This window comes from Capsella rubella, unplaced genomic scaffold, assembly GCF_000375325.1.
Source record: "Capsella rubella cultivar Monte Gargano unplaced genomic scaffold, Caprub1_0 scaffold_4, whole genome shotgun sequence".
In the NCBI taxonomy this organism is placed as follows: domain Eukaryota; kingdom Viridiplantae; phylum Streptophyta; class Magnoliopsida; order Brassicales; family Brassicaceae; genus Capsella; species Capsella rubella.
The window spans coordinates 4,603,139-4,625,871 of record NW_006238920.1 but is presented as its reverse complement, the minus strand read 5'-3'; the positions used below and the strand labels follow the sequence as shown (position 1 = coordinate 4,625,871).

Sequence of the window (22,733 nt, the reverse complement as noted above, 5' to 3'; positions counted from 1 at the left end):
CAAAAAAACTCCTTACAGCCACAAGAAGATCAGATTTGAAATCTTCCGAATAAGTCTGATAGAAAGCACCTGTGAAACCATCGGGACCCGGAGCTTTAGTAGCTCCAATGGAAAAAACAGCACGTTTAACTTCATCCTCAGAAACTGTTCTAGTCAAATCAGTATTGATAGCAGCAGTAACTCTTAGCTGAAACTCATTAAAAACATGATAATGATTATTTTGATAGGATAATTCAGATCTGTACAGCTTGGTGAAGTAATCAGCAGCCACAACACCCATCTGAGAAATACCACGGTGCTCATTACCCTCATCATCAATAATGGAAAATATTTTTTTGCGATTCTCTCTATTCTTTGTTGAGGCAAAAAAAGAACTTTGTATTCATGTCTCCTTTAGAAAGCCAAACTTTACGGCTTTTCAATCTCCAAAACTCTTCTTCATCATCATAAGCACGACGAAGCTTATTTCTCAAATCCTGGATAAAAGAAGAAGGAGAGCCATCTGTATAAGCCGTATTAATGCGGTGTTGAAGAATAGCAATATCTTCTTTCGCATTAAATCTGTTTTGGCGCTTCCAAGAAGAGATCTCTTTCCGACAAGAGCTAAGACGAGCAGCAAGACCTTCTTCATTTCTAGAACCAATACCATTCCAACCCCTCTGAATAGCCGCTTTAAAACCATCTCTATCAACCAGTCTTTAATCAAAACAAAACTGACCTTTATGGGGAACAAAATCATTAGTTATGGTGGTGATAAGTGGACGATGATCAGATTCAATCAACTCTAAAAATTCAGAATGAGAAGCCGGAAATTGAGCAGACCATTCACTGTTAACTAAAGTTCTGTCCAAGCAGCAAGCAACATCATGGGAATATCTTTTACCCACCCAGCTAAAAGGATCACAAATATACTTTAGATCTTTAAAGTCACAAGTATGGAGCATATTTCTGAAACCAGTAAAGGAGCTTTCAGGGCGTAGAGGACCTCCTTTCTTTTCTGCGTTACTCTTAATTTCATTAAAATCCCCTATAGCCATCCAAGGACCATTTCTGGTAACAGCTAGTCTTTCTAATCTCTCCCAAACCAGATGACGATAAGATGGATTTGGATTGCCATACACAGAAGACAAATAGAAACCAAATCCATTAAGTTCAACATACGTATCTACAAGGTTTGGGGAAAGGGAAAGAACTGAAACATAAACACAACTATTCCACATCAAAGCAATACCACCACTTAAGCCAACATGAGGGACAGTTACAACATTGACATAACCAAGATCAGCACTAATATCCTTGATAACTGCATCATGCTGCTTCGTGTCCCAAAGGCAAATGATGTCCGGAGAGAAAATCCTCTTCATCTCCTTCAGACGTCGAACTGCGAGGTCATTGCCTAATCCTCTACAGTTCCAAGCGGCTGTCCTCATGGAGGAAGAGGTGGTTGTGGGCCCACCGCGCCTCTTTCAAGTCGATTTGGATGAATAGCCTCACCCGAGCAACCACTACCATCACCACCTTCCCTAATAAGAACTTTTGCATTCATCTGATCACCTGCAAACTCAGAAGGAAACTCACGCTTACGTTTACCACACTCTGAATTAGAAGCCACCAACATTTCAGCAACATCGGAAACAGAAAGAGGAGGTAAATTAGGATGAATCAAAGGGTTTGTCGAAAAATTCTCAAGTGGATCAGCAGGAAGATCTTCAATATGAGCCAAAGCATCATGATTAGGATCGAGGTCGTCAAGAGCCGCATCATCATCAGAGCCCACAACTTCATTAACATCCGGGAGAGGATCAACATCAATTTCACGGATGATAACACCATGGTTTTGACGTTCCAGAGGAGGCATCTCTTCATCATCATCAGCATTAGCAACTTGATCTTCAACCCCATTCTGAAGCACACAGGCACCGGTATTATGAGTCAATATACCACAGACTTCACAAAAACCACGGAGACGCTCGTAACGAAAACGCAATAGAGTGTTGACTCCTTCTTGAAATTGGATTTGTCTTTGGAATCGCAGAGGGAGTTGGATATCCCAATGAATCTGGACACGGACAAACGCCACTCTAGCCGCTGCCTAAGCATCATAGTCAACATCAAGAAGAGGTCCAATCGAGCGACCAATGTGAGATATAACTTCACGGTTGAGGAATTGGAGAGGTATCCCACGAATTTGGATCCAAAAAGGAATGAAGTTGATTAACGGAGGATTCTCCAAAGGAAACCATCTCTGAAGGACCAACATTCTGTCGTTAAAAGCCCAGGGACTACGACGGAGCACCATCTCAAGAGACTCCTCAGAGGGGAAGATGAACTAAACTGGTTTCCCCCCAACAGACGACCATGAACCAGACCCGATTGGCCCCAAACACGCGGCATAGAGGCAATGATTGCTCTAAGATTTTGACGCCTTGGTAAAACCGGTCGGCCCATGAGGACAAAACGGTTTTCAGCAACAGCATTGGCTACCAGATCCGCCGGAATCGCCATAGGAACATCATCCGCACCCATATTAATATCTTGAACCGCTCTCCTGAGATTATCAGCCATTTTTGCAATAGTCAAATAGAAACGAGTAGGAAAAATTATTGCAAAAGAATTGACCGAGAAAACTTGACGAAAAAACAATTCAAGGGATCTGCTTTTAAAGAGCAATCGATCAGTAACCGTTGCAGGAGCATCACGAAGTGGGGGAAGACACACCACGGAGATATTCGCCACACGATCCAGAGAAGTGGAACTCCCCACGACGTCGGCGCAACCGCTGGTAACCGCCTCAGAAGAGGCAAAAAGAAGAAACCACCAAGTTTCCAGAATCGTCTTTTGAATCGCACTCAGACAAAACATTGTTTTTTTCTTTTCTCGTCTGGTCGTTTTTTATACAATTTTAGTTTAATTTTAATTGTATTATTTTTTTTGGGCAAAATTTTAATTATATTATAAGTTTAATTTTTAATACTGTAGCGGAGATGGTCTTAAAGACACGTGCCGATGTGTCTCTATGAGCTTGTAATCCAGTGTCTTGACCGGAAATTGCAAACCTCGGAGCTTCTCCTTGTGTTTTTTTAACGGCTTGATACGAGGAATCCAGCTTTCCCACCCAAAGATCTCTCCTTCTTGTTTCCTCAGATCTGTAAATTAAAAAGAAAACACCTTACCTATATTTTCACTCAGATTCGGAACAATACATCTGGATCCATTTCCATGGCGAACGCCTGGAAAAGGGACAAGACCCAGAAGCTTTTATCACCAAAGATACTAATCTCACTTCTTGTCCTCTCCATCATCTTCCTCTCTTCTCTATTCTTCTTCTCCGGCTCCACTCTCCAATACACCAATCCCAATCTCTCAATCGATACAACATTCCCAATCCCTCCTTTTGATTGCTTCAAATGTCCCCAATCAAAACCCATAATCGCAAACGTTGTTGAGAATCTCAAGTACCCTTTTGTCTATTCCCTTGCGGATCTTGGTAATCTCCCGGAGAAACCACACAAGAACATTGTTAGGTTGCTTAAAGGTAAGCCCTTTAGGAAACCAGACATCTCAGCTACGATTCAGGAGGTTTTGGAGAGTATGAGAGCTAGTGGTAAAAATGGGTTAGTTGTTGATGTTGGAGCTAATGTTGGTATGGCTAGCTTTGCTGCGGCTGCTATGGGGTTTAAAGTGCTTGCCTTTGAGCCTGTATTTGAGAATTTACAAAGAATCTGTGATGGGATTTGGTTCAATAGAGTTGCTTCTTTGGTTACAGTGTTTGAAGCTGCTGCTTCAGACAGAACTGGGGACATTACGTTTCATAAGGTATCATATTTCTATAATCTGTGATTAGTGAAGTGAGAACATAGCATTGTTTCTGTTTTAGATAGATTAGTATAGAATTGTGGATTGCCTTGTTTCTTATTGCTGCCTTTGAGAGACTACCTTGGGAATCAGATTAGTCGAATACAGAGGTGAAAAATCAATGAAGTAAGAAGATGAAATGTCAGCAATCGAGAGGGAGCAATATGTCGGATGATTTTAGTATTAGATAAATGTCGCAATCCAGAGGGAGCAATATGTTGAATGATTTTTCGTATTAGATAAATGTCAAAGAACTATACAAAGATGTACCTTTTATGCATATAGACATGGTCGGCGGCTATAGATGAAACTGAATGTTAACGAACAACCAACAAGACTTGGTTTTACGGTTCCACTCATCTTGTTTATTGGATGTTGCTAAATGTTGATTCCATTGTTGTTTTAACAGTTGGTGGGACGGCTTGACAACAGTGCTGTCTCGGAGGTGGGAGCAAGACTTGCTTTCAAGTCAAACAAAGAAATAGCAGTCCAAGTGAAATCCATACCTCTTGACAAACTCATCACACCTTCTCAACCTGTTCTTCTTCTCAAGATCGATGTTCAAGGTTGGGAATACCATGTCTTAAAGGGTGCAAAGAAGCTACTCTCAAGGAAACCAGCAGAAGCTCCTTATCTAATCTATGAGGAAGATGAGAGATTGCTCAAGGCAAGTAATAGTAGCTCCAAAGAGATACGTGATTTCCTTAAAAGTGTTGGATATAACAAATGTAGCCAGCATGGCACAGATGCACATTGCACGAAGGAGTGAATGACACCAGACTTACCGAAAAAGTTGACATACGAGTTGAGGAATATAAGTATCATATGAGCAATAGGTTTTTCATATTTGAAGAGAAAAAACATTTAGTTATAAGTTGCCAAATTTGGTCAGTCATGTTTGTTTCTCCTTGTAATATGTACTCAATTCTTTTGGTACATTTCAGTGATGCATATCTACAATCAGCTCTAACTAGTAAACATCTGTTGTTGATGATCCATTGACTCTTCTTTGCCACTATGTTAGTGACAGATTCCATATAGATAAAGTGAACCATCACCATTAATCGACCAACCATAAACATAAACTACCCTTAGCATCAGTGTTGCTTTAGCTTAGCAACCAACTATCCAATAGAATCAGATGTTCACTAACTTTTGCAGTTGCACTTTGATATAGAAGAATCAGTCCTCTGGCTAGATCAGATGTACACTTATCATTGAACTTTTATTTAAGCCATAAATGGCAGAAGCATAATTGAAAAAGACATCACCTAAGTCAACCTTGAACTTAGTAATAGTTTTGAAGCAAAGAAGAGTTTAATACAAGCGGACGATAATTAATATTATACAGGAATATAAACAATGTGCAGGAATTTAATTTCCACAAGACGTATTGAGAGATCTAGAGAGACTGCATGCGAACCAAATCATGACAATACAAGACGAAGTATCTCACCAGAATACTTGAAAGATTTCTCAGTCTCTTCCAAACAATGATTCTTTTCTTCTCTCGTCCACTCCTCGGCCACCTTGTTCAGTTTTTCCCTTACGTTCTGCAACAATTGGGATAGTTCGCCATCCCATTTGTAGAACTCGAGTTCTTTATTGTCGAGTATTTTCTCTGCTACCTGCAAAATTTGGCAAGCTTCAGAAGAAGTCTTAGCTAATTTTCCGAGTGATTTTACTGCTCAAAGTTTTTTACCTTTCTGCCAATCATTCGTCCACCAGCGCTATGGGCAAAGTAGATGTTGTAGAAGTGACAAATGAATGCTTGAGGGTCCTTCTCTGCTAAATCCTTTAAATACTGAGAATATGTTTTACCAGGAGCAGTTGGTTCTGGAATCTCATAACCTTGTTCCTTGAACCACTCCAAATCTGTGGCTAATTTATCCGACCTTTCCAGTCCTGTGTTCTTGAATTCAGTATCTGCAGAAAATATATTTTGCGGAATTAGAACCTCAGTGGGTTATGCTAGAAAAAAAAATCAGCCTCTGTGTAAAGATATTTCACAAACTGGTGTATGTTTCCAAAACATAGAAAACTCAGTCTCTACTAGCTAACACAACCATAATCCCTCATAGATTATTTGAAGACTCTTATTCTACGTAAGGTTTGTGAGGACACATAATGACCAAGAATACGAGACAACACAAAGATTAGATTCACAAGTTGTACATATATTCAACCTTAAACCACCATGCAAGAGATATCAAAATATACGCCATTCATACAAAGCACCACTATAACCAACTAAATCCAAAGAGTACAAAACTAAATGACCAAAAATTATAAACGAATTAAATCCATTAAGAAATGGAGCAAAGGAATCATCTTTATCAAATGAGTAAACACTAAGATCTAAATACTCCAAACATATAGAAGTATGCTCCAAATCATTCATACAGACCATCAATATAACCAACTCAATACAAGAGAAAACAAAACTAAGTTCCCAAAAAATCTGAACAAATCAACTCCACAACAAGATAAGAGGCAAGGAAATCATCTTATATCTAATGGGTAGATAAGTAAGATTAACACACTCCAACGCATAGAAGTACTCTCCAAATCACTTAAAACTTTTCCACTATGCAAAACATATCAAACAGAACTATAATCCTAAGAATCAACTCCAAAAACAAGATTACAAGTCAGGCAAAGGAGCGATCTTGATCAAATGGGTAGATACTAAGATCTCAAACACTCCAAATCAGTTTAACCATTCCATCTAAAATCAGTTCTGAAACTCAGCATCGACCCATAAATAGAGTATCATCCTAAGAATACTTCAATTCATACAAACCATCACGACAACCAAAAACTCAGAATGAATTAAATTACAAACAACATAAGATATGAGGCAAAGGAATCAACTTTATCAAATGGGCAGATACAAAAATCTATTACTCAAATCACTTCAACTCTTCCATCTAAAAATAAGTTCTAAAGATGACCAAATCAAACCCATTCAAAGAAGAGGAGAAGGAGAGGAAAAATAACTCACAAGTTGGGAAATTGGAATCTTGAATAATCTGTTCAAGAGTATCATAAACCAATTTACTGTCCACAAGAAACTTCAAGTAACCTTCAACACTAGGTTCCCATTTAGCCACAGGACGTTCCTCAATAGATTTAGTCTCTTTCTCACCTTCCTTAGCTTGATCTTTAGTATGAAGTCTCATAGCCACAAACCTCATCTCCTCAACAAAACCCTTCGATTCTCCAGGATACCTCTTCTTCTGCTTCTCAGCCGCCGTAGTAGCCGCAACCACCACTAAAGACGGTGACTTGTTCATGGGCATACTCAGAATCTGAACTCTAGGGCGTAGAGCAAGTGGGTTTGGTGGGGAGAAAGCAAATTGGAATCTTGAGAGTTGGGGATTTTTGAATATGGATAACGATGAAGAAATCGAAGTTAAATAAGCCATAGTTTTTGATCGGAGAAACACACACAAATACAGAGATGGGTTTCAGAAGAAGTCACGCAATGTAGTTTTAGTTGCCTTGAAGGAATGGAGAAGAAGGATACACAAAGTCCAACTGAAATTTTTAAAATTAGGGTAATGATAAAATAGTGAACACTGTTTTAGTGATTTAAGATTATTAATAAAAAAAGATATAATAAAAATAAATAATTGTTTTCCTCGGCTGACGAGTTTCTAAAACGAAGATAACGATGTCGATGAGAGGTGAATTGTTTATTTAACAACGGAGCTATTATTTCGGGTTGATGTATTTGTCGACAATTGTGTTGATCGTGTACATGTCACAATGTCACCTTTATTCTGTATGGGTCGAGAGTCCGACACTGAGGGTCCGAATGGTAACAGCGGATTTGGTTGTGCGGGATAAGCGATTTGATAGTGCGGTACGGTTCAAATGCGGTACGTGCGGGACAAATATATTAGCGGGACAAGTGCGGTAAATGCAAAATAAGCGGTACAAATAATATTTGATTGGTGAAAAATGATTTGAAGTGCGGATTTCATATTATTTGATTTTTTCTCAATGAAATAGTATTTTCATCTATTCTTTATAAACTTTTAAAAACAAAATTTAAGCTTGAAGTATATGTAAATTTTCTTTATTAAAATAGTGAGAATACATATTTCTTAAAATGATTTGTTATAACTGAAACTATAATTTCATTTTAAAATTGTTAAGTTTTAAGTAATATATATGATATAATTTAATCATATTTTTGAACAAAAAGTTGACTACAGTTTTAGTTTTTTATGAACATGTATTTAATGTTAAAAGTTCAAATTAATTATATTATCATTTGTGAAGAAATAATAAAATATTTTGTTTTTCAAAATTTAAATTATTTATAAGAATATTTAAATTGTAAATTAAAGAACTTATTTAGCATAAGTAACTTGTTAATATATGTTGATTATTACTATTTTTTATTAGTCACAAAAAATCAAAACATAAAGCAGAATTTTATTTTACTCAATGAGTTATTGCAAATTTTTTAATTTTTTTGGTTTCACATTTGCAAAAATTTATCATTTATTAAAGTATATCATTTATAAAACATGAACTAAAGAATAATTTAGCATCTATTCATTTATTGAAATACATGTTGATGATTTAACTTTATTTATTCATCATACTGATAAAAAGAAAAAAAAAAGAAGAAAAAAATATCATTGTCCAGTGCGTTTTTGACGAAAACCACTGGATAATAGGTAGAAGAGCTAAAAGAAGCGGTCCATGAGTTACTAGTCCAGCTTTTAAAAACGCAACAGTTACTTTACATTTTTTCTTGAAAAACGCTAATAACAAATGAAATCATGAATGGTGTATAATATGAGTTTTATAAATACGCACTTACAAATACGCCTTTTAGTGGTCGCCATTCACTGCCTGAGAGCTGATTCAGTGAAAATAATGGTGCGGGTGATTTTTTTTTTTTTTCCTACAATAATGGTGCGGGTGATTAAAAAGTAATAACTTGTAGTAGCTTTTTAATAAAAAGGAAAATAAATCAATTTATTATTGAGTTAATATTAAAAGTGTAAAACAAATCAATTTATTAAAAAGAATATTATGGGTTATGCCATTTGTAAACTCAAAATTGTTAACTTGTCATTATCAAAAACACTTTTCAAAACATGTCACATTGAGGAGTTATTAGACGATTTTACCCTTAGTCTTGGAGAGTAAAAGTTTAGCGTTTTCTATTTATTAAATATTATGGGTCTGCAGAATGTGAAAAATCAAATATGGGGAAGAAAATTCTAAACGTCGCAGGAAAAAATAAACCAACCCAGCTTTTTACTCTGCACAAGAATCAATATGATGAGAGTAAAAATGTCTTTTTATTTGGCCTTTATGGCAGGCGGGAGAAGACATTAAATAAAATAGCAATGCTTATAATTTTGACTATTGTATAGGGCATAGGATATAATTTTCTCTTTATTAAATATTTGGGAAAAAAGCCGAAAAATATGCCAACTATTTTTTATTTGGACGTTTAATACTCCGTCTTTTTTATTGAAATAAACATACCTCATTTATTTAAGGTTATTCTAAAAAAATCGTTTATATACTCGTTAGTAGATTCCTACTTTACAGTTAACCGCCGTTTACGCGGTTGACGGTATTGTTTAACATAAGTAAACTTTAATTCCATGTTGTTAAATGATCTATATATATAAAGTTAGCCTTTTCTCTCTTCTCATGATGCCACCTAAGCATCCACCTAAGCCACATTTTTTTACATTAAAATAAATTTAAAACATTCATTTAGTGCATATTTATGCTACTTATTTAATTAATAGAAAATTTATATAAATAAAAATAAATTATGTAAATAAATGAAATGTTAAATAAGAAATACTTTCATTTTTTCTTAGTTAGTAGTAATAATATAATTCAACTTTCATTTTAAATTGATCATAGTTTAAAATTTTAAATGTGTTACTGAGTTTAAGAATGTAAGTAAATTTTAAATTTATGGTAGAATAAAAACAACATTAATGTAATTGTATATATAAAATTTTAAAGGGGAAAAATAAAACTGAAAGTGAAATATTAGTTTATAACATGATCAAAAAGAAAATGCTTTTAATCCAAATTTAAATATTGAAAGATAATAATTCAAGAGAAAATAACTATAATATGTTTTGAAAATCAATTAAAATAATTAAAAGATCACAATATAAATAAAAAATTAACAAAAAAATTATAAACCTCCCGCGCGTAGCGCGGGTCAACTGCTAGTATATATATAGAATGTGGTTATAGAAAAGTACGAAAGATCCGCCTTAAGAGAAAGCCATTAGAGAGAAGTTCTGATATGTTCTTAGTGGCGACAACAGAGAAGAAGAAGAAGAAGAAAAAAGAGAGTAAAAAAAAGAAAAGAAATTTGGATGTTAATCAAACCCAAAACCTACAAGCACCTTAATTAACATGTTACCACCAGGCCACAACAATTCTACCATGGGTGGTTATAACTAAATAATATATATCATTTAAACACGTGAAATTAAAGTCTAACCTGTTAAATGATTCCGTTACCGGGTAAACGGCTGTAATCTGTAAGGTAGGAATCTACTAAAGAGTATGTAAACAATTATTTTTTAAACCAACGTTAAATAAATGAGGTATTTTTATTCCAATAAAAAAAGAACGGGGTATTAAACGTCCAAATAAAAAAATAGATGGCGTAGTTTTCGGCTTTTTCCTTTAAATCTTTCAACAAAATATTAATTAATTGATTATATACAATATTGACGTCTTTCACACAAAAAATGATGCCTTTTTGTCAAATTATTAATGGTTTTTTTTTTGTCAAAAATTAAAATTTGTTAATCTAAATTTTAAAGGTCATTATACAATTTTTTATTATCCACGAAGGGGATAAGCTTTATGTAAATAAAAATTACAATGAAAACATCTACACATCCAGCCAACTCAGCCGAGGAAACTTCGTTGCTATCAAATGCATTCGGATATATTTAGACATATTAACATCGTATAAATTAAATAATAAATTAATATATCACAAAAGTCATTTTTTTTCTTCTTGCGTTCTCTTTTCTATCTTTCTCTTCATTAATACCCAGAATCAGATCAATCCATCAATTAAAAATCAGACCCAAAATTTACATGATTATGAATCTGCCTATATAACCTAAATATCGATCCAAAAGATAAAAACTGTTGTATCAAATCGAAAAAGGGAAAAAAGCTTTTTAATTCGCCATCTATTTTTATTTTGGCCGTTTAATACCTGCAGTTTTTGAATTGGACTAAAAATACTTGTGTTATTTAAATTTGTTCGTAAAATTGTTCGTGTATTAAAACGTTGGTGGAATCGGACCCAAGAGTTAACTGCCGTTTACGGCGTTGACAGAACCGCTAACGTGGTTAATTAGAGTAAACTAAAGACATTGTTGCCCTTTTCCATTCTTCTTCTACATCGACTGGGGGATTGATTTTTTCCATTGTAGAACCCTAAAATCTATTTTCTTCTTTTCTCCTTTCATTGAGAGAATACTCAGCTCAAGTTCCGGATCTGATGCAAATTCAAAACAGAGCCGTGGTCCTCTTTGCAATTGTGGTAGAGCGACAAGTATTGTGAAGGCATGGACAAATAAGAATCTGGGTAGAAGATTCTTCAGATGTGTTGTACATGGTTTCCTCAATTGGGTAGATGAAGATAAGCCACACGGTTGGCAGAAGGTGAGATTACTCGAGGCGAGAGATGAGATCAAGGCACTAAAAGAATCTTTAAAGATCATGAATGAACAAATTGGGATAGGTTCCACCACATTCTCCACTGACCTAGTAAAGAAACATGAGGAAGAAAAGATGAAGCTTGAAATTGAAGTGATGAGAGCTAATGAGGAGAACAAGAAGCTTGAAAATGAAGTTATGAGAGCTAATGAGAGGGAAAAATTGCTTCGGCAGTTTGTGGTGATGTCTTGGGGAGGTTTCATTGTTGTTATTGCAATGATACTTGTAATGGGAAAGAAGTAAATTACGTATTGTTATGTTGTTAGAAGTTGGTTACTTAGTTGGTGTTCATGTTGTATGGCTGTGAAAATGGGAACTTTGTGAAATGTAATCTTGTTTATCCTAAGTTGTCAAACTTCATTCATCCGAAATAGCATATTGGTTTGCAATTACAAGGATTCCACCCAAAAAAATATATGGATCCTACCAAAACAAAGCATCAAGCATCCTACATAGAAATCATCCTACAAAGTCATTAAGCACACAAAAGATATTACTCATGTTACTCCTACTTCTTCTCTGGTCGCCAAACGTCAAAGACCTTGTCAGTCCAAGGAGATAAAAAAAAACACTGGCGGTTTAGGAGCTGCGGATCCTCTACCACAACCCTTTCCACGACCCTTGCCACAACCATTTTTAGTGCCAGGAGGACGTCCACGTGCACGTCCCTTACCACTTGGATTAGCTGCTGGTGCACTTGAATGTTGCGGATTCTATGACTGACTTTGAGCAGCAGGTGGTGGTGTGGATTGGCTTGAGCAGTTTTCCACCTCTTTGGAGCATTGTGGATACTCCATGGATCATCATTATCCTGTAATAACTCTGGTTGATGAAACTGAGATCATAGTTGAAGGACAAAATCAGCAGCCGCAGCCTCATCAACATCTCCCTCCTCTTCTACTTCTTCAGCTCGATCATCTTCCTCTTCAAGAACACACTCCTCACCAGGCTGGGATAGAGGAAAAGGTATAGGTTCAGACACACCTTGTTGAATGTATATATCAACTTCACCTCCAGTTGAAGCTTCACTATACAACTTCCGAATCCCACTGTCTTTGTCTTCTTTGATAACTCTTACTAGAGCTATGTCTTCTTCTGGAAGCTTGTACCATACTTCCTCAACTACACCATACACTCCTTTCTCTGAGCAGAATTCGTCAAAGATAGACCAAGTCATCAAATCTGGGTCCATCAACACATCTTTCTCCTCAGTTCCTCTTATGTAAGCAAACTTCTCATCCTTGAATGATACATCTCCTCCAAAGTGTATATTGAGTTTCAATAACTCGAAAGCACTGCACGTTGATGATGTAAGTTATTAGCCAAGTAATCAAGTAAAAAGACTTTTGATTTTGCCCACCCCAGAAATCGAAATCCATCCCCAACCTAGAAAATCGAAATCCATCCCCAACCCAGAAAATCGAAATCCATCCCCAACCCAGAAAATTCATGAACCCTAAAAGAAGTAATTGAATCGACGAAAATTAAGTGATTAGGTCTGTAATCACTACAAAACTCATATCGATATCCCCAAAAAATTGATTTTCACCCCATCTCAAATAAAAATCGCTAACCCTAAAAGGTGAAATTGAATCGCCGAATACATACCTCATCTCTCCGAGACAAAACGAAGTCACCGTCGACGAAGAAACCACCAATAACAACCAATCGATAAGCTATCAAACACCCAACATCATCCAAGAAAACTGAAGAAGAATAGAGGAAAAGAGAGAGATTTAGGGTTCTTAGTCAAAATTGATTTGGGGAAATGTGAAAAGGACAACAGTGTCTTTCGTTTACTCTAATTACCACGTGAGGTTAAGAGTTAACCCCAATTAGCGGTTCCGTTAACGCCGTAAACGGCAGTTAACTCTTGGGTACGATTCGACCAACGTTATAATAAACGAACAATTTTCTGAACAAAATTAAATAACACAAGTATTTTTAATCCAATTCAAAAACTACAGGTATTAAACGGCCAAAATAAAAATAGATTGGCGAATTAAAAAAACTTTTTTCCCAATCGAAAAATGAAAATTGTCAAAAAGGAAGAAACTTGAAATCTATTGTTTTTTCTAAATGACTAACACGACGTCGTTCAGTGATATAACGTGGCATTTTAAACAGTAAATACGACATCCTAGTTAGCATTTATTAACGGAGTAGTAACGTCGTTTATCGATTTGATGTTTTGGCCGGTTTTGACTTGTTTGTGTTAGAAATTCAAATTTTAGTTAAGTTCGTATAGTTATAAGAACGACTCAAAATTTTGTGTATGAATACGATAAAGCAACCAAGTTTATGGGGGAATATGCCGTTTTCCCGTTATTTGTTACACATTCCTTTGGTGTGAACAAACACTACTTCCTAAAACTGACTTGCCAATGGAAAATAACTTGAACTAAAAATCTACAATAGACTTGTCATGAGTACGACTGTGAATGATGTGTATAAGACCATCTCCACTCAAGTAACCCATCAAAAGTACTTAAAATTTAATTAATAATATAATGTCATTAAATTAATCAAATCAACATATTAACAACTTTAAACATAATTAACCTTCCACTAGAGAAACCTTATCAAGGTATTAATATATTATATTTATATCAAATATAAATAAATAAGTAAATAATCGAAAATGACAAAATTTATTACATATATTACATTAAAAAGGAAGGAAAATATTTTACATAATTCATAAATTAGAAAAATGATACAAAATTGAGAAAAAAGGACATAAAATTGCAATAGAGTAATTCTCATTGTTTATAGAAAAGGAACATAGAAAGCTATATGCATGACCATATTTCTGGAGGAACCACATAAACAAGACACATGAAGTGGAAATCAAGAATACGTTCACCCGTAACTCCTTCATTGGATCAGGAGTCAGTAATGCTCTAATCATTGTGACAATAGGTCCTTGAAATACGAGGAAGATATCACATATTTTCTAAGTTCTATATATACCATAAGTATTACTTGTTTAGGTTTGGAACATAAGTATTTACTTGCTTGTAGCCACAAACGATGATTTGATCACCTTCATGGAGTTCACCATTTATCAACAAAACATCGTTGTTCCATGGCCTTCCATAACTTTGACCTCAAGGACAGTACACTGTTGAACAATTTCAAGAAAGGATCAGAATCCTAATGATGAAGTATTGCAGAAACAAGTGTTACCTAAATTAGAAAGGAGAAAGACCTCTACTTCGTCTACATATGTAAGTTTCTCAACCATTGTTTTCTGAACCCATTGAACCAACCACATCAAGAGATCTGGAACCCCTTCCCCACTGAAATATCAAGAACTAATGTTACCCAACTATTTCAAATGAATAACTTGTCTGTTATGCAGTGAATTACAAACACTAAACAGAGATTTATACCTAATTGCACTAGTAGGAACAATACTTAACGTTTCTCCCATGTCTTTATTGGAGATTGACAAAATTAATCTCAGAGATTGACTTCTTGATTACACACAGATTTAAACAGTCTACAAGAAAGAGACCAAAGAACATATATAAGTTTGTTACCAATGAACCAAGAACACGAGGAGAAACGTGAATGGTAGCAGAGTGATGTAGCCTGTCCAAGAGAGAGAGAAAGAGAGAGAGAGTCAAGACTTAGCATCAACCTAGTATCTCTAAATGATGGGAGAGTACAAATGTTACATGATCCCGGTGAAAAGTACTTTGATATCACACACAAATAAGCTGAAAGAGATACTTCATTCAATGAAAAATATTAGTAGCCTTACAATGATAACAAGAAATGCTAATTAAACGGAAAGAAACTCACTACTCACGTGGCTCAACTTCTCTTAAAGACGTGGCCTTATTTGACTCTGCAACAAGATAAACTAAACACTAATTCAAATCATATGACTTATTCAGCTGACCAAACGAACAATAATCCATATATGTCTTTGCCTCACTAACTTCGGATTCATGCTGGGAACACCGAGATAAATTACAAGAACATGCAGAATAGCAGACATGAGAAGACGAACCTTTTGTGGCTGATTCACTCGCCGGTGGACCTCGCCGTCACCTTAAGGCCATCAAGGAACCATCATCGATCATGTTTCGTTTCGAACAAAATCTGAACACAAATCAACCGATTCAAAGTGTACAGAACACAAATCAACCGATTCATATCGTCGTTATCGCTCTCCGACACGTCGCTGTCGTGTTTTCGCCGAAATCGGAGTGAATCACACATGTTTTCGCTGTTTCTTGTCGGGAGAGAAGAGAAAGATTCATCAGCCAAAAAGAAAGAAAAAGGAAAAAAATCAATTTTTTTTATATTTACTCATCAACAAACCAAAAATTAGCCATGTTGCGTTGCTTATGCGATTCTTCCATCGCCGACATAAGCAACGTTTGTGGTTCACTTATCACATAAGCAACTTACAAAAACTGTCTACTGGAGCTGCTCTAAGTGCCTCAATATTTTCTTCAAAGTAAATTACTTTCAAACTCTTAAGCCATATTTCTCTTTATTTTATTGAATCTGGTAAAGATTTAGCCTTCGTTTTGAAAGATGAATTGACATGATTAAGAGATGATTCTCCACAACATTTAGATAACCCATTAAGATCGCGTACAATCCATCATCCAATGACTATGTTTATGGTTCGTACCAAACATCAAAATTGCATCTCGTAAAATAAGAATATTAATTGGTCTATTGTATAACCGAAGGTATAGTTGTTGCAGGCTCAGAACTCCTCCCTTGGTCAGAAACAATTGTAGCTGTCCAGTCTCTGGCTTCGACTTAATCTTTGATAACTATGCTCGTAAGACTAATTCGTATTTGGTTAAAGACCAAGTTGTCTTTACAAAGACGCCGTCACACACAACAAGGGAGAAAATTTCTTTCAAAGAAATCCCTTGAATATTCTGGAAATCAAGAATGTTTGATATATTTTATTCACAATCATGCGATGATGACTGTAAAGATGTTAACGATACATTAGATAATCTCCTATACATGATTACAAAAAGGCAAGTGAATATAACATGATTAATATTTACATCAAAGCAACCACAAAGCAAGACTTTGGGATCCAATTTCATTCCTCAAGTATTTAGTTAAGAGTTGGTAACTAAAACTCGTGATAGGATCCTCTAGGAAAATATTTACGTTTTGCCATTATTAAAAGTTTCAAAATTGATTTTTTTTTTTAACTTTGTTTTGTCATCATCATTTTAATTTAAAGACTCAAACGACCCAAGAACATTGAATATTATTTACAGAAAGACTTAGTAGCAATTCATAACGCACTTTGCTTGTCAACGAATCCGCTTTAATATTAGAACAACGAGAGATTTTAACTAACTTAAAAGAAGAAAAAACTCCCTTATCTGCTTGAATTTCTTCTAAGTACGTGTCAAATGCTGGTCATTCTTCTGGGGAAGACACTATCTCCACAAAATCTTAACTGTCTGTGATGAAAGTCACCTCTCTACTAGATGCTTTGAGCATGGATTTTACCTCTCCGTATGCAATGACGAGAGACTTCTCCTTAAATTGGTGCAGCCATTGTTGATCGTCCATTTGGCGTAGTACAATACCATCTAAAATATTTGTCGCCTTCCTTCCATGAGCCATAAAAAAAGCATGTGGATCCTGAAAATGATTTCACATAAGCCTCCAATAGTTGAATAATACCTCGTAGCGCATTATTTTCGTCTTTGATAAGACCCTATGATTGTCGGATCGTCCATGATTGTGCCACATTTAATTTTCAGCCAACCACAACACCTCTTTTTGGTCCTTATCAACATTGTCAAAAACTTTTTCATTCCTAGCTTTCCATATAAACCATAATATTTATGGATACATTAAAATGTTTGAACCTAGAGGTGTTCGCTAGACTAGATAATCCATATTTGCATGAATCGAATATGATAGAAACATCCTAACGCCGTAGGAACTTGAGATAAGGCCCAAGTCTGAATTGCCGGTGAACATTGAAATAAACCATGATTAATGGATTTCAAATTGCCACATCTATTATATTATAAATCACAATTTAAACCACTAGTGAACAAAATTTTGTAACCAACATGCACTCAGTGAGCACCTATCACATAAAATGTCCTAACTTAGGAGGGCATTTGACCATCCAAACAAAAGCTTGCAATGGTTGTATATTCGGCCTAGATGACCGAGCATGCATACTGTTGTGATTCACCCCACGTGATGCAAGGTATCTTGATTTAACCGTGTACTTGTTTGATTTTGTAAAATGCCAAAACATAGAATCATGTCCTTTAGGAACCCTCAGCAGAATAAACTTATCAATGAGACATCCTCTTGAACAATGAGTTCTTAAAGGAGTTTCATGTTCCATGAGTTTGTCGAAGAATCCATCAACTAATTAATTGTTAAATTTAAAAGTTGATTCATCAAGTGAACCATTTCATAAATCTGCCTCGGGAATTGAGCTGGTATCCAATGATCCTTCCATACTGAGATAGATTCACCAGAACCAACTCTTTAATTTAATAAGTCTTTTGGTAACCAGAGGTCTAGTAGAGACAATACTACGCCAGACATAAGATGAGGAATATGATTTAATCGTTTCCATTGGAATTGAGTTTCTATAGTAAATTCCATTAAAAACACATTGGCAAACAAGGAGTTTGGGTCTGCAATCAAACGCCAAAGTTGTTTAGCCAATAATGCCATGTTATATTCCTTAACATTTCAAAATCCCATACTCCCCTGGGATTTGCTAATGCAAACCTTCTCCTTAGCCAACCAATGCATCCCTCATGTCTCACCAATTAAAGTCCACCAATACTTTGCAACCGCACTTGTAAGTTTAGAAGTCACTATCTTTGGTAGCTGAATGCAAGACATTATAGGGGTGGACAATGCTGACGAAACTGATTTTATCATTACCGCTTTCCCACCTTTCGACAATAATTTTGCCGACCGAGCATTTCTCCTAGTATGGAGTCTATCTCGAACAAATGAGAATACCCTAGTTTTTGACCCCACCCCCCAAACTCTCCGGTAAAGCTAGATATGATCCCATACCTTCCAGATTTGTAATGCCTAGGACTGACATCATTTTCATTCGTAGGGAATTCTCGACATTATGACCAAATTGTATTAAAGACTTCATAAATTTTTTTTTGTTGGCCAGAGACCTTTTCATACTATTTCATAATTCGTAAAATAACCTCACATTATTCCTTTTTAGCTTGACAAAGGAAAATTATCATCAGCATATAATAGATGCTTTATCGAAGGGCACATCCTTGCCACCTTGATTCCCATAAGAAGCTTTGATGCACCCGCCCTCCGTATATTGGTAATTAGGAGCTAATGCATACGGATTATATAATCAGTGAGCTAAAAACTAGAGAGTATTGTATAAAGATCCTTAAATGTTCAAATTAAGGATTGAAAAAACATTAATCATGAAGGTATAATTCAATATACGTTTAAAGTTTAAGGAATTTATTGTACTTAAATGTTCAATACATTTGTGTCATTGTTTTTTGTTATCTAAGTGGAAAAATCCTCAAACTCAATAATGAATTACACTCCAGGACGGGTAACGATCCAAAATACCATAAATTTGGGAAAACAATATGTCATGCCAGTTATACATCCCTATGCCAGCAAAAACGTGCAAAGACTAAAATAAACATAATTAACGGTTTTAAAAATAATTCAACAAACAGATAAAAGGAAATTGTAAAACACAAAAAAGAGCTCGAAATCTGGATCTAATTTTGTGGTCTTTTCGATCTAGCTCCTCCTCCAGACGTAGTCGAAATCTTTGAGCAAACAAAAGGGAAATGAAAGGTTTAAACATAGAAGGAATCATATATATAAAAGTAAGGTTTCACTCTCTCCTTATTGGTCCACTTGGTATTTAATTTTTTAAAACATAATATTTATTTTTAATTAAACCAAAAATGTAACACATTTAATTATATCCATTAACTTATACTTTAAATCCACCTCTTGTAGAGAGAAGTATTGTGGACTTACCTGCAGGGTATGAATTGGTTCACATTCGCGATTTATGGCAGGAGGGAGGCGGCTGGTCTTTGCAGCAAATAGAACCTTATGTGTCACAAGAGTGCACTTTGCAGTTGAGATCAATGGTTGTAGATCGGGTCACAGGTGCACGAGATCGTTTATCATGGGGAGGTACTCAGGATGGGAGGTTTACGGTTAGTTCTGCGTACGACTTATTGACGCGGGATACGAGTGTGAGACAGGACCTCAGTAATCTTTTCTCGCGTGTTTGGAAAGTGTTAGCACCGGAGAGATTTCGGGTCTTCCTTTGGCTGAGCATGAATCGAGTATTGATGACAAATGTGGAGAGGATGCGGCGCCATTTGTGTGTTTCAGGACTTTGTCAAGTGTGTAAAGGGGGGGGGGGAAGAGTCTATTCTTCACATTCTAAGGGATTGCCCAGCGATGAGAGGAGTTTGGAATCGGCTATTACGACCAAGTCAGAGACGAGAGTTTTTTCAGCAAACGCTTCTCGAGTGGTTATACACAAACTTGGGCGAGCAAACGCGGGTAGGAGAAAGTGCTTGGTCCACCTTGTTTGCAATATCGGTTTGGTGGGGGTGGAAGTAGAGATGTGGCAATGTATTTGGGTCGAACCAAAAATGCCGAGATCGGGTTCAATTTCTTAAGGACTTGGCGGCTGAGGTGGCTCGAGCTAATGAGAGGTTATTGACTCAAACGTGTACTAGGGTTGTGAGAGTGGAGCAGATGATCTCTTGGACGAAGCCTGCGAGTGGTTGGATGCGGCTGAATACAGATGGTGCTTCGAGAGGTAATCCGGGCTTGGCAACAGCTGGGGGTGCCATGCGTGACGAGGAAGGTCAATGGTGTGGGGGATTTGCGCTAAATATTGGTATTTGCTCGGCTCCGTTGGCAGAGTTATGGGGTGTTTATTATGGTTTGTATGTTGCTTGGGAACGCCGAGTGAGAAGAGTGGAGATTGAGGTGGATTCGGAGATTGTTGTGGGATTTCTCAAGACAGGGATTAGTGAGGCTCATCCGCTGTCGTTCCTGGTACGCCTGTGCCATGGCTTTATATCAAGGGACTGGATAGTCCGTGTTTCGCACGTGTATAGGGAAGCTAATCGTCTAACCGATGGATTAGCGAACTATGCATTTTCTTTACCGTTAGGATTTCATCCGTTTGAGTTGGTTCCGGATTCTGTTAAGGATATTTTTTTGGAGGATGTTGGGGGAATGACGTTTCCTCGGCAAGTCCGGTTGTAATTTTTATTTTTTCGTTAATAAAATTTGAGGGAGGCTAGCCTCCCTCCTCCTACCAAAAAAAAAACTTATACTTTAAATCCACCTTTTAATACTAAGATATAACTGAAAATGATATAAAATTTGACTTGACTATTGGTTTTCTCCATTCAATTTCAATTTGACACACTATAAAACATGATTATGACTCCTCTAATTTTATTATTTTAGAAATGTAACTTACATCAATTTTTATTCTATAAATAACCATTCTCAATCCTTCTCCACCATCTCTCATATCTCATATCTTATAATTTTTTTTTTTTAAATGTTCTTGTATGGGGTGAAAACTCAATTAAGATATCATTGTAAGAGTTGGATTTATTCTTTTTTGAAACTTTTGTTTTCAATTTTACTTCTTCTTTGTTTTTATTCTTCATTTCTTCATTGTTTTCTTATATTTTTAAATATATAATACATATGTATAATAATATATTTTATGGCTATAAGAAAATTATTTTATCAGTGGGATATTCTCAATCCTTCTCGACCATATTTCATATACTAATTATTTACTTTGTATTTTTCTTTAACGTTTTTGGCTTCTTGCATGGGTTGAAGACTCAATTAAGATATCATTGTAAGAGATTGATTTTGGTTTAACTATAGTTCATTTTTTCCAATTTTATTTCTTCTTTGTTTTGTAATGTACTTCTTCCTTTATCCATTGTTTTATTATATTTTTGAATGTATATAATACATATGTAAAATAAGAGTATATTTAAAATTATTTTGTCGATGGAGATTCAAAATTATTGTTCTTACCATCGCACAATAAGAAAATCAGGCTAAAGAATCCATCTTCAATTTTTACTTTAGATGTATGTTTATTATTTACATATACACATACATGTTTATATTTTATTTTAAAAAGTATGTATTGTTTTTAGCAAACGAACATTTTTGTTATATAATTATCAAATCAATTGTTCTTAACTCTATCTTACCTCCTAAAAAATATAATAGTTTTTTTTACAACCACAATCATTATAATTAGTTTGGGATGCAACATATAATAATATATAAAGATCTTTACTATCTTTATTAACTTCAAATTTTACTTGATTTTCTATATAAAAAAAATTTGATATTTAATTTCTATCTATCTTGTACTACAAAGTTGAAACAATTATAATCAACTTAGAAACATAACTTAAATTAAGAGGAATATAAAAAAGAGATTAGAAAAGAAAAATCATTCTTTAGGAAATTTAAAAAAAAAATTTGATTTCATTTCATATGATGTTATAGGAAATATATATATATATATATATATATATATATATAATTTGTTACTTTCAAAATAATTTAGTTTTAAATTACAAAATATGTTTAGGTTATTTTTTAATATATGAAAAAACTTAAATAAAAGTTTTTGAACATTATAGTAAATTTATTGTTTTACCTAAAATGCTCAAAACTACTAAAGAAAATTACTATCAAAACTGAACATTAAATAAGCGAATAAATTCAAAAAATATGGATGTCTGATTCTATTTTATGATTTGAATAAATAAAATTCTAAAAAAATGTTATTGATATTGAATTATCTATTCTGTTATTTTCAAAAATATAATCATCAAATAAATTAACTTACATTATTATAGAACAACCAGCGCATATTAAAATTTTATAGGCTATTCTTATTTTAAATATATGACTAATCATTCTTCCAGTACACCACGTGCCAAACATGCTTCTTTGAATGTTTGGTAAATAACACCTTCATAAGTTCGATTATCATCATAGCTTGTAGGACCTCTTACAATAGATAAAAGAATTCTCAAATATTATAACTCTCCCATTAT

General features: G+C 35.0%; 4 protein-coding genes and 1 pseudogene across 4 annotated transcripts; 2 read left to right on the top strand and 3 right to left on the bottom strand.

Annotated features, from left to right (window-relative positions):
• Window positions 1–1,129: 1,129 nt before the first annotated feature.
• LOC111830995 lies at window positions 1,130–2,882 on the bottom strand (annotated as a pseudogene).
• A 146-nt stretch (window positions 2,883–3,028) lies between these two features.
• Window positions 3,029–4,851, top strand: LOC17889887. Its single transcript, XM_006294565.2, has 2 exons — window positions 3,029–3,816; window positions 4,265–4,851. Exons 1-2 carry the CDS (start codon window positions 3,220–3,222, stop codon window positions 4,622–4,624), a joined length of 957 nt encoding a protein of 318 aa, XP_006294627.1. The 5' UTR covers window positions 3,029–3,219; the 3' UTR covers window positions 4,625–4,851.
• Window positions 4,852–5,061: 210 nt separating this feature from the next.
• On the bottom strand, window positions 5,062–7,398 carry LOC17888722 (heme oxygenase 1, chloroplastic). The gene is made up of 3 exons (XM_006294697.2): window positions 6,860–7,398; window positions 5,558–5,781; window positions 5,062–5,483 (listed from the first exon to the last, which is right to left on the bottom strand). Exons 1-3 carry the CDS (start codon window positions 7,281–7,283, stop codon window positions 5,283–5,285), a joined length of 849 nt encoding a protein of 282 aa, XP_006294759.1. The 5' UTR covers window positions 7,284–7,398; the 3' UTR covers window positions 5,062–5,282.
• Window positions 7,399–10,464: 3,066 nt separating this feature from the next.
• LOC111831051 lies at window positions 10,465–11,965 on the top strand. The gene is made up of 2 exons (XM_023784561.1): window positions 10,465–10,469; window positions 11,256–11,965. Exons 1-2 carry the CDS (start codon window positions 10,465–10,467, stop codon window positions 11,845–11,847), a joined length of 597 nt encoding a protein of 198 aa, XP_023640329.1. The 3' UTR covers window positions 11,848–11,965.
• Window positions 11,966–12,019: 54 nt separating this feature from the next.
• Window positions 12,020–13,294, bottom strand: LOC111831216. The gene is made up of 2 exons (XM_023785102.1): window positions 13,213–13,294; window positions 12,020–12,899 (listed from the first exon to the last, which is right to left on the bottom strand). Exons 1-2 carry the CDS (start codon window positions 13,215–13,217, stop codon window positions 12,446–12,448), a joined length of 459 nt encoding a protein of 152 aa, XP_023640870.1. The 5' UTR covers window positions 13,218–13,294; the 3' UTR covers window positions 12,020–12,445.
• Window positions 13,295–22,733: the final 9,439 nt, after the last annotated feature.

What these genes read in the sequence shown, in the direction of transcription:
- LOC17889887 (XM_006294565.2), top strand. Translation starts at nt 3,220, where the DNA reads ATGGCGAACGCCTGGAAAAGGGACAAGACCCAGAAGCTTTTATCACCA. An exon ending in GGGACATTACGTTTCATAAG is followed by an intron (nt 3,817 to 4,264) that starts GTATCATATTTC and finishes TTGTTTTAACAG; the next exon opens with TTGGTGGGACGGCTTGACAA.
- LOC17888722 (XM_006294697.2), bottom strand. Translation starts at nt 7,283, where the DNA reads ATGGCTTATTTAACTTCGATTTCTTCATCGTTATCCATATTCAAAAAT. An exon ending in AGATTCCAATTTCCCAACTT is followed by an intron (nt 5,782 to 6,859) that starts GTGAGTTATTTT and finishes TATTTTCTGCAG; the next exon opens with ATACTGAATTCAAGAACACA. An exon ending in GACGAATGATTGGCAGAAAG is followed by an intron (nt 5,484 to 5,557) that starts GTAAAAAACTTT and finishes CAAATTTTGCAG; the next exon opens with GTAGCAGAGAAAATACTCGA.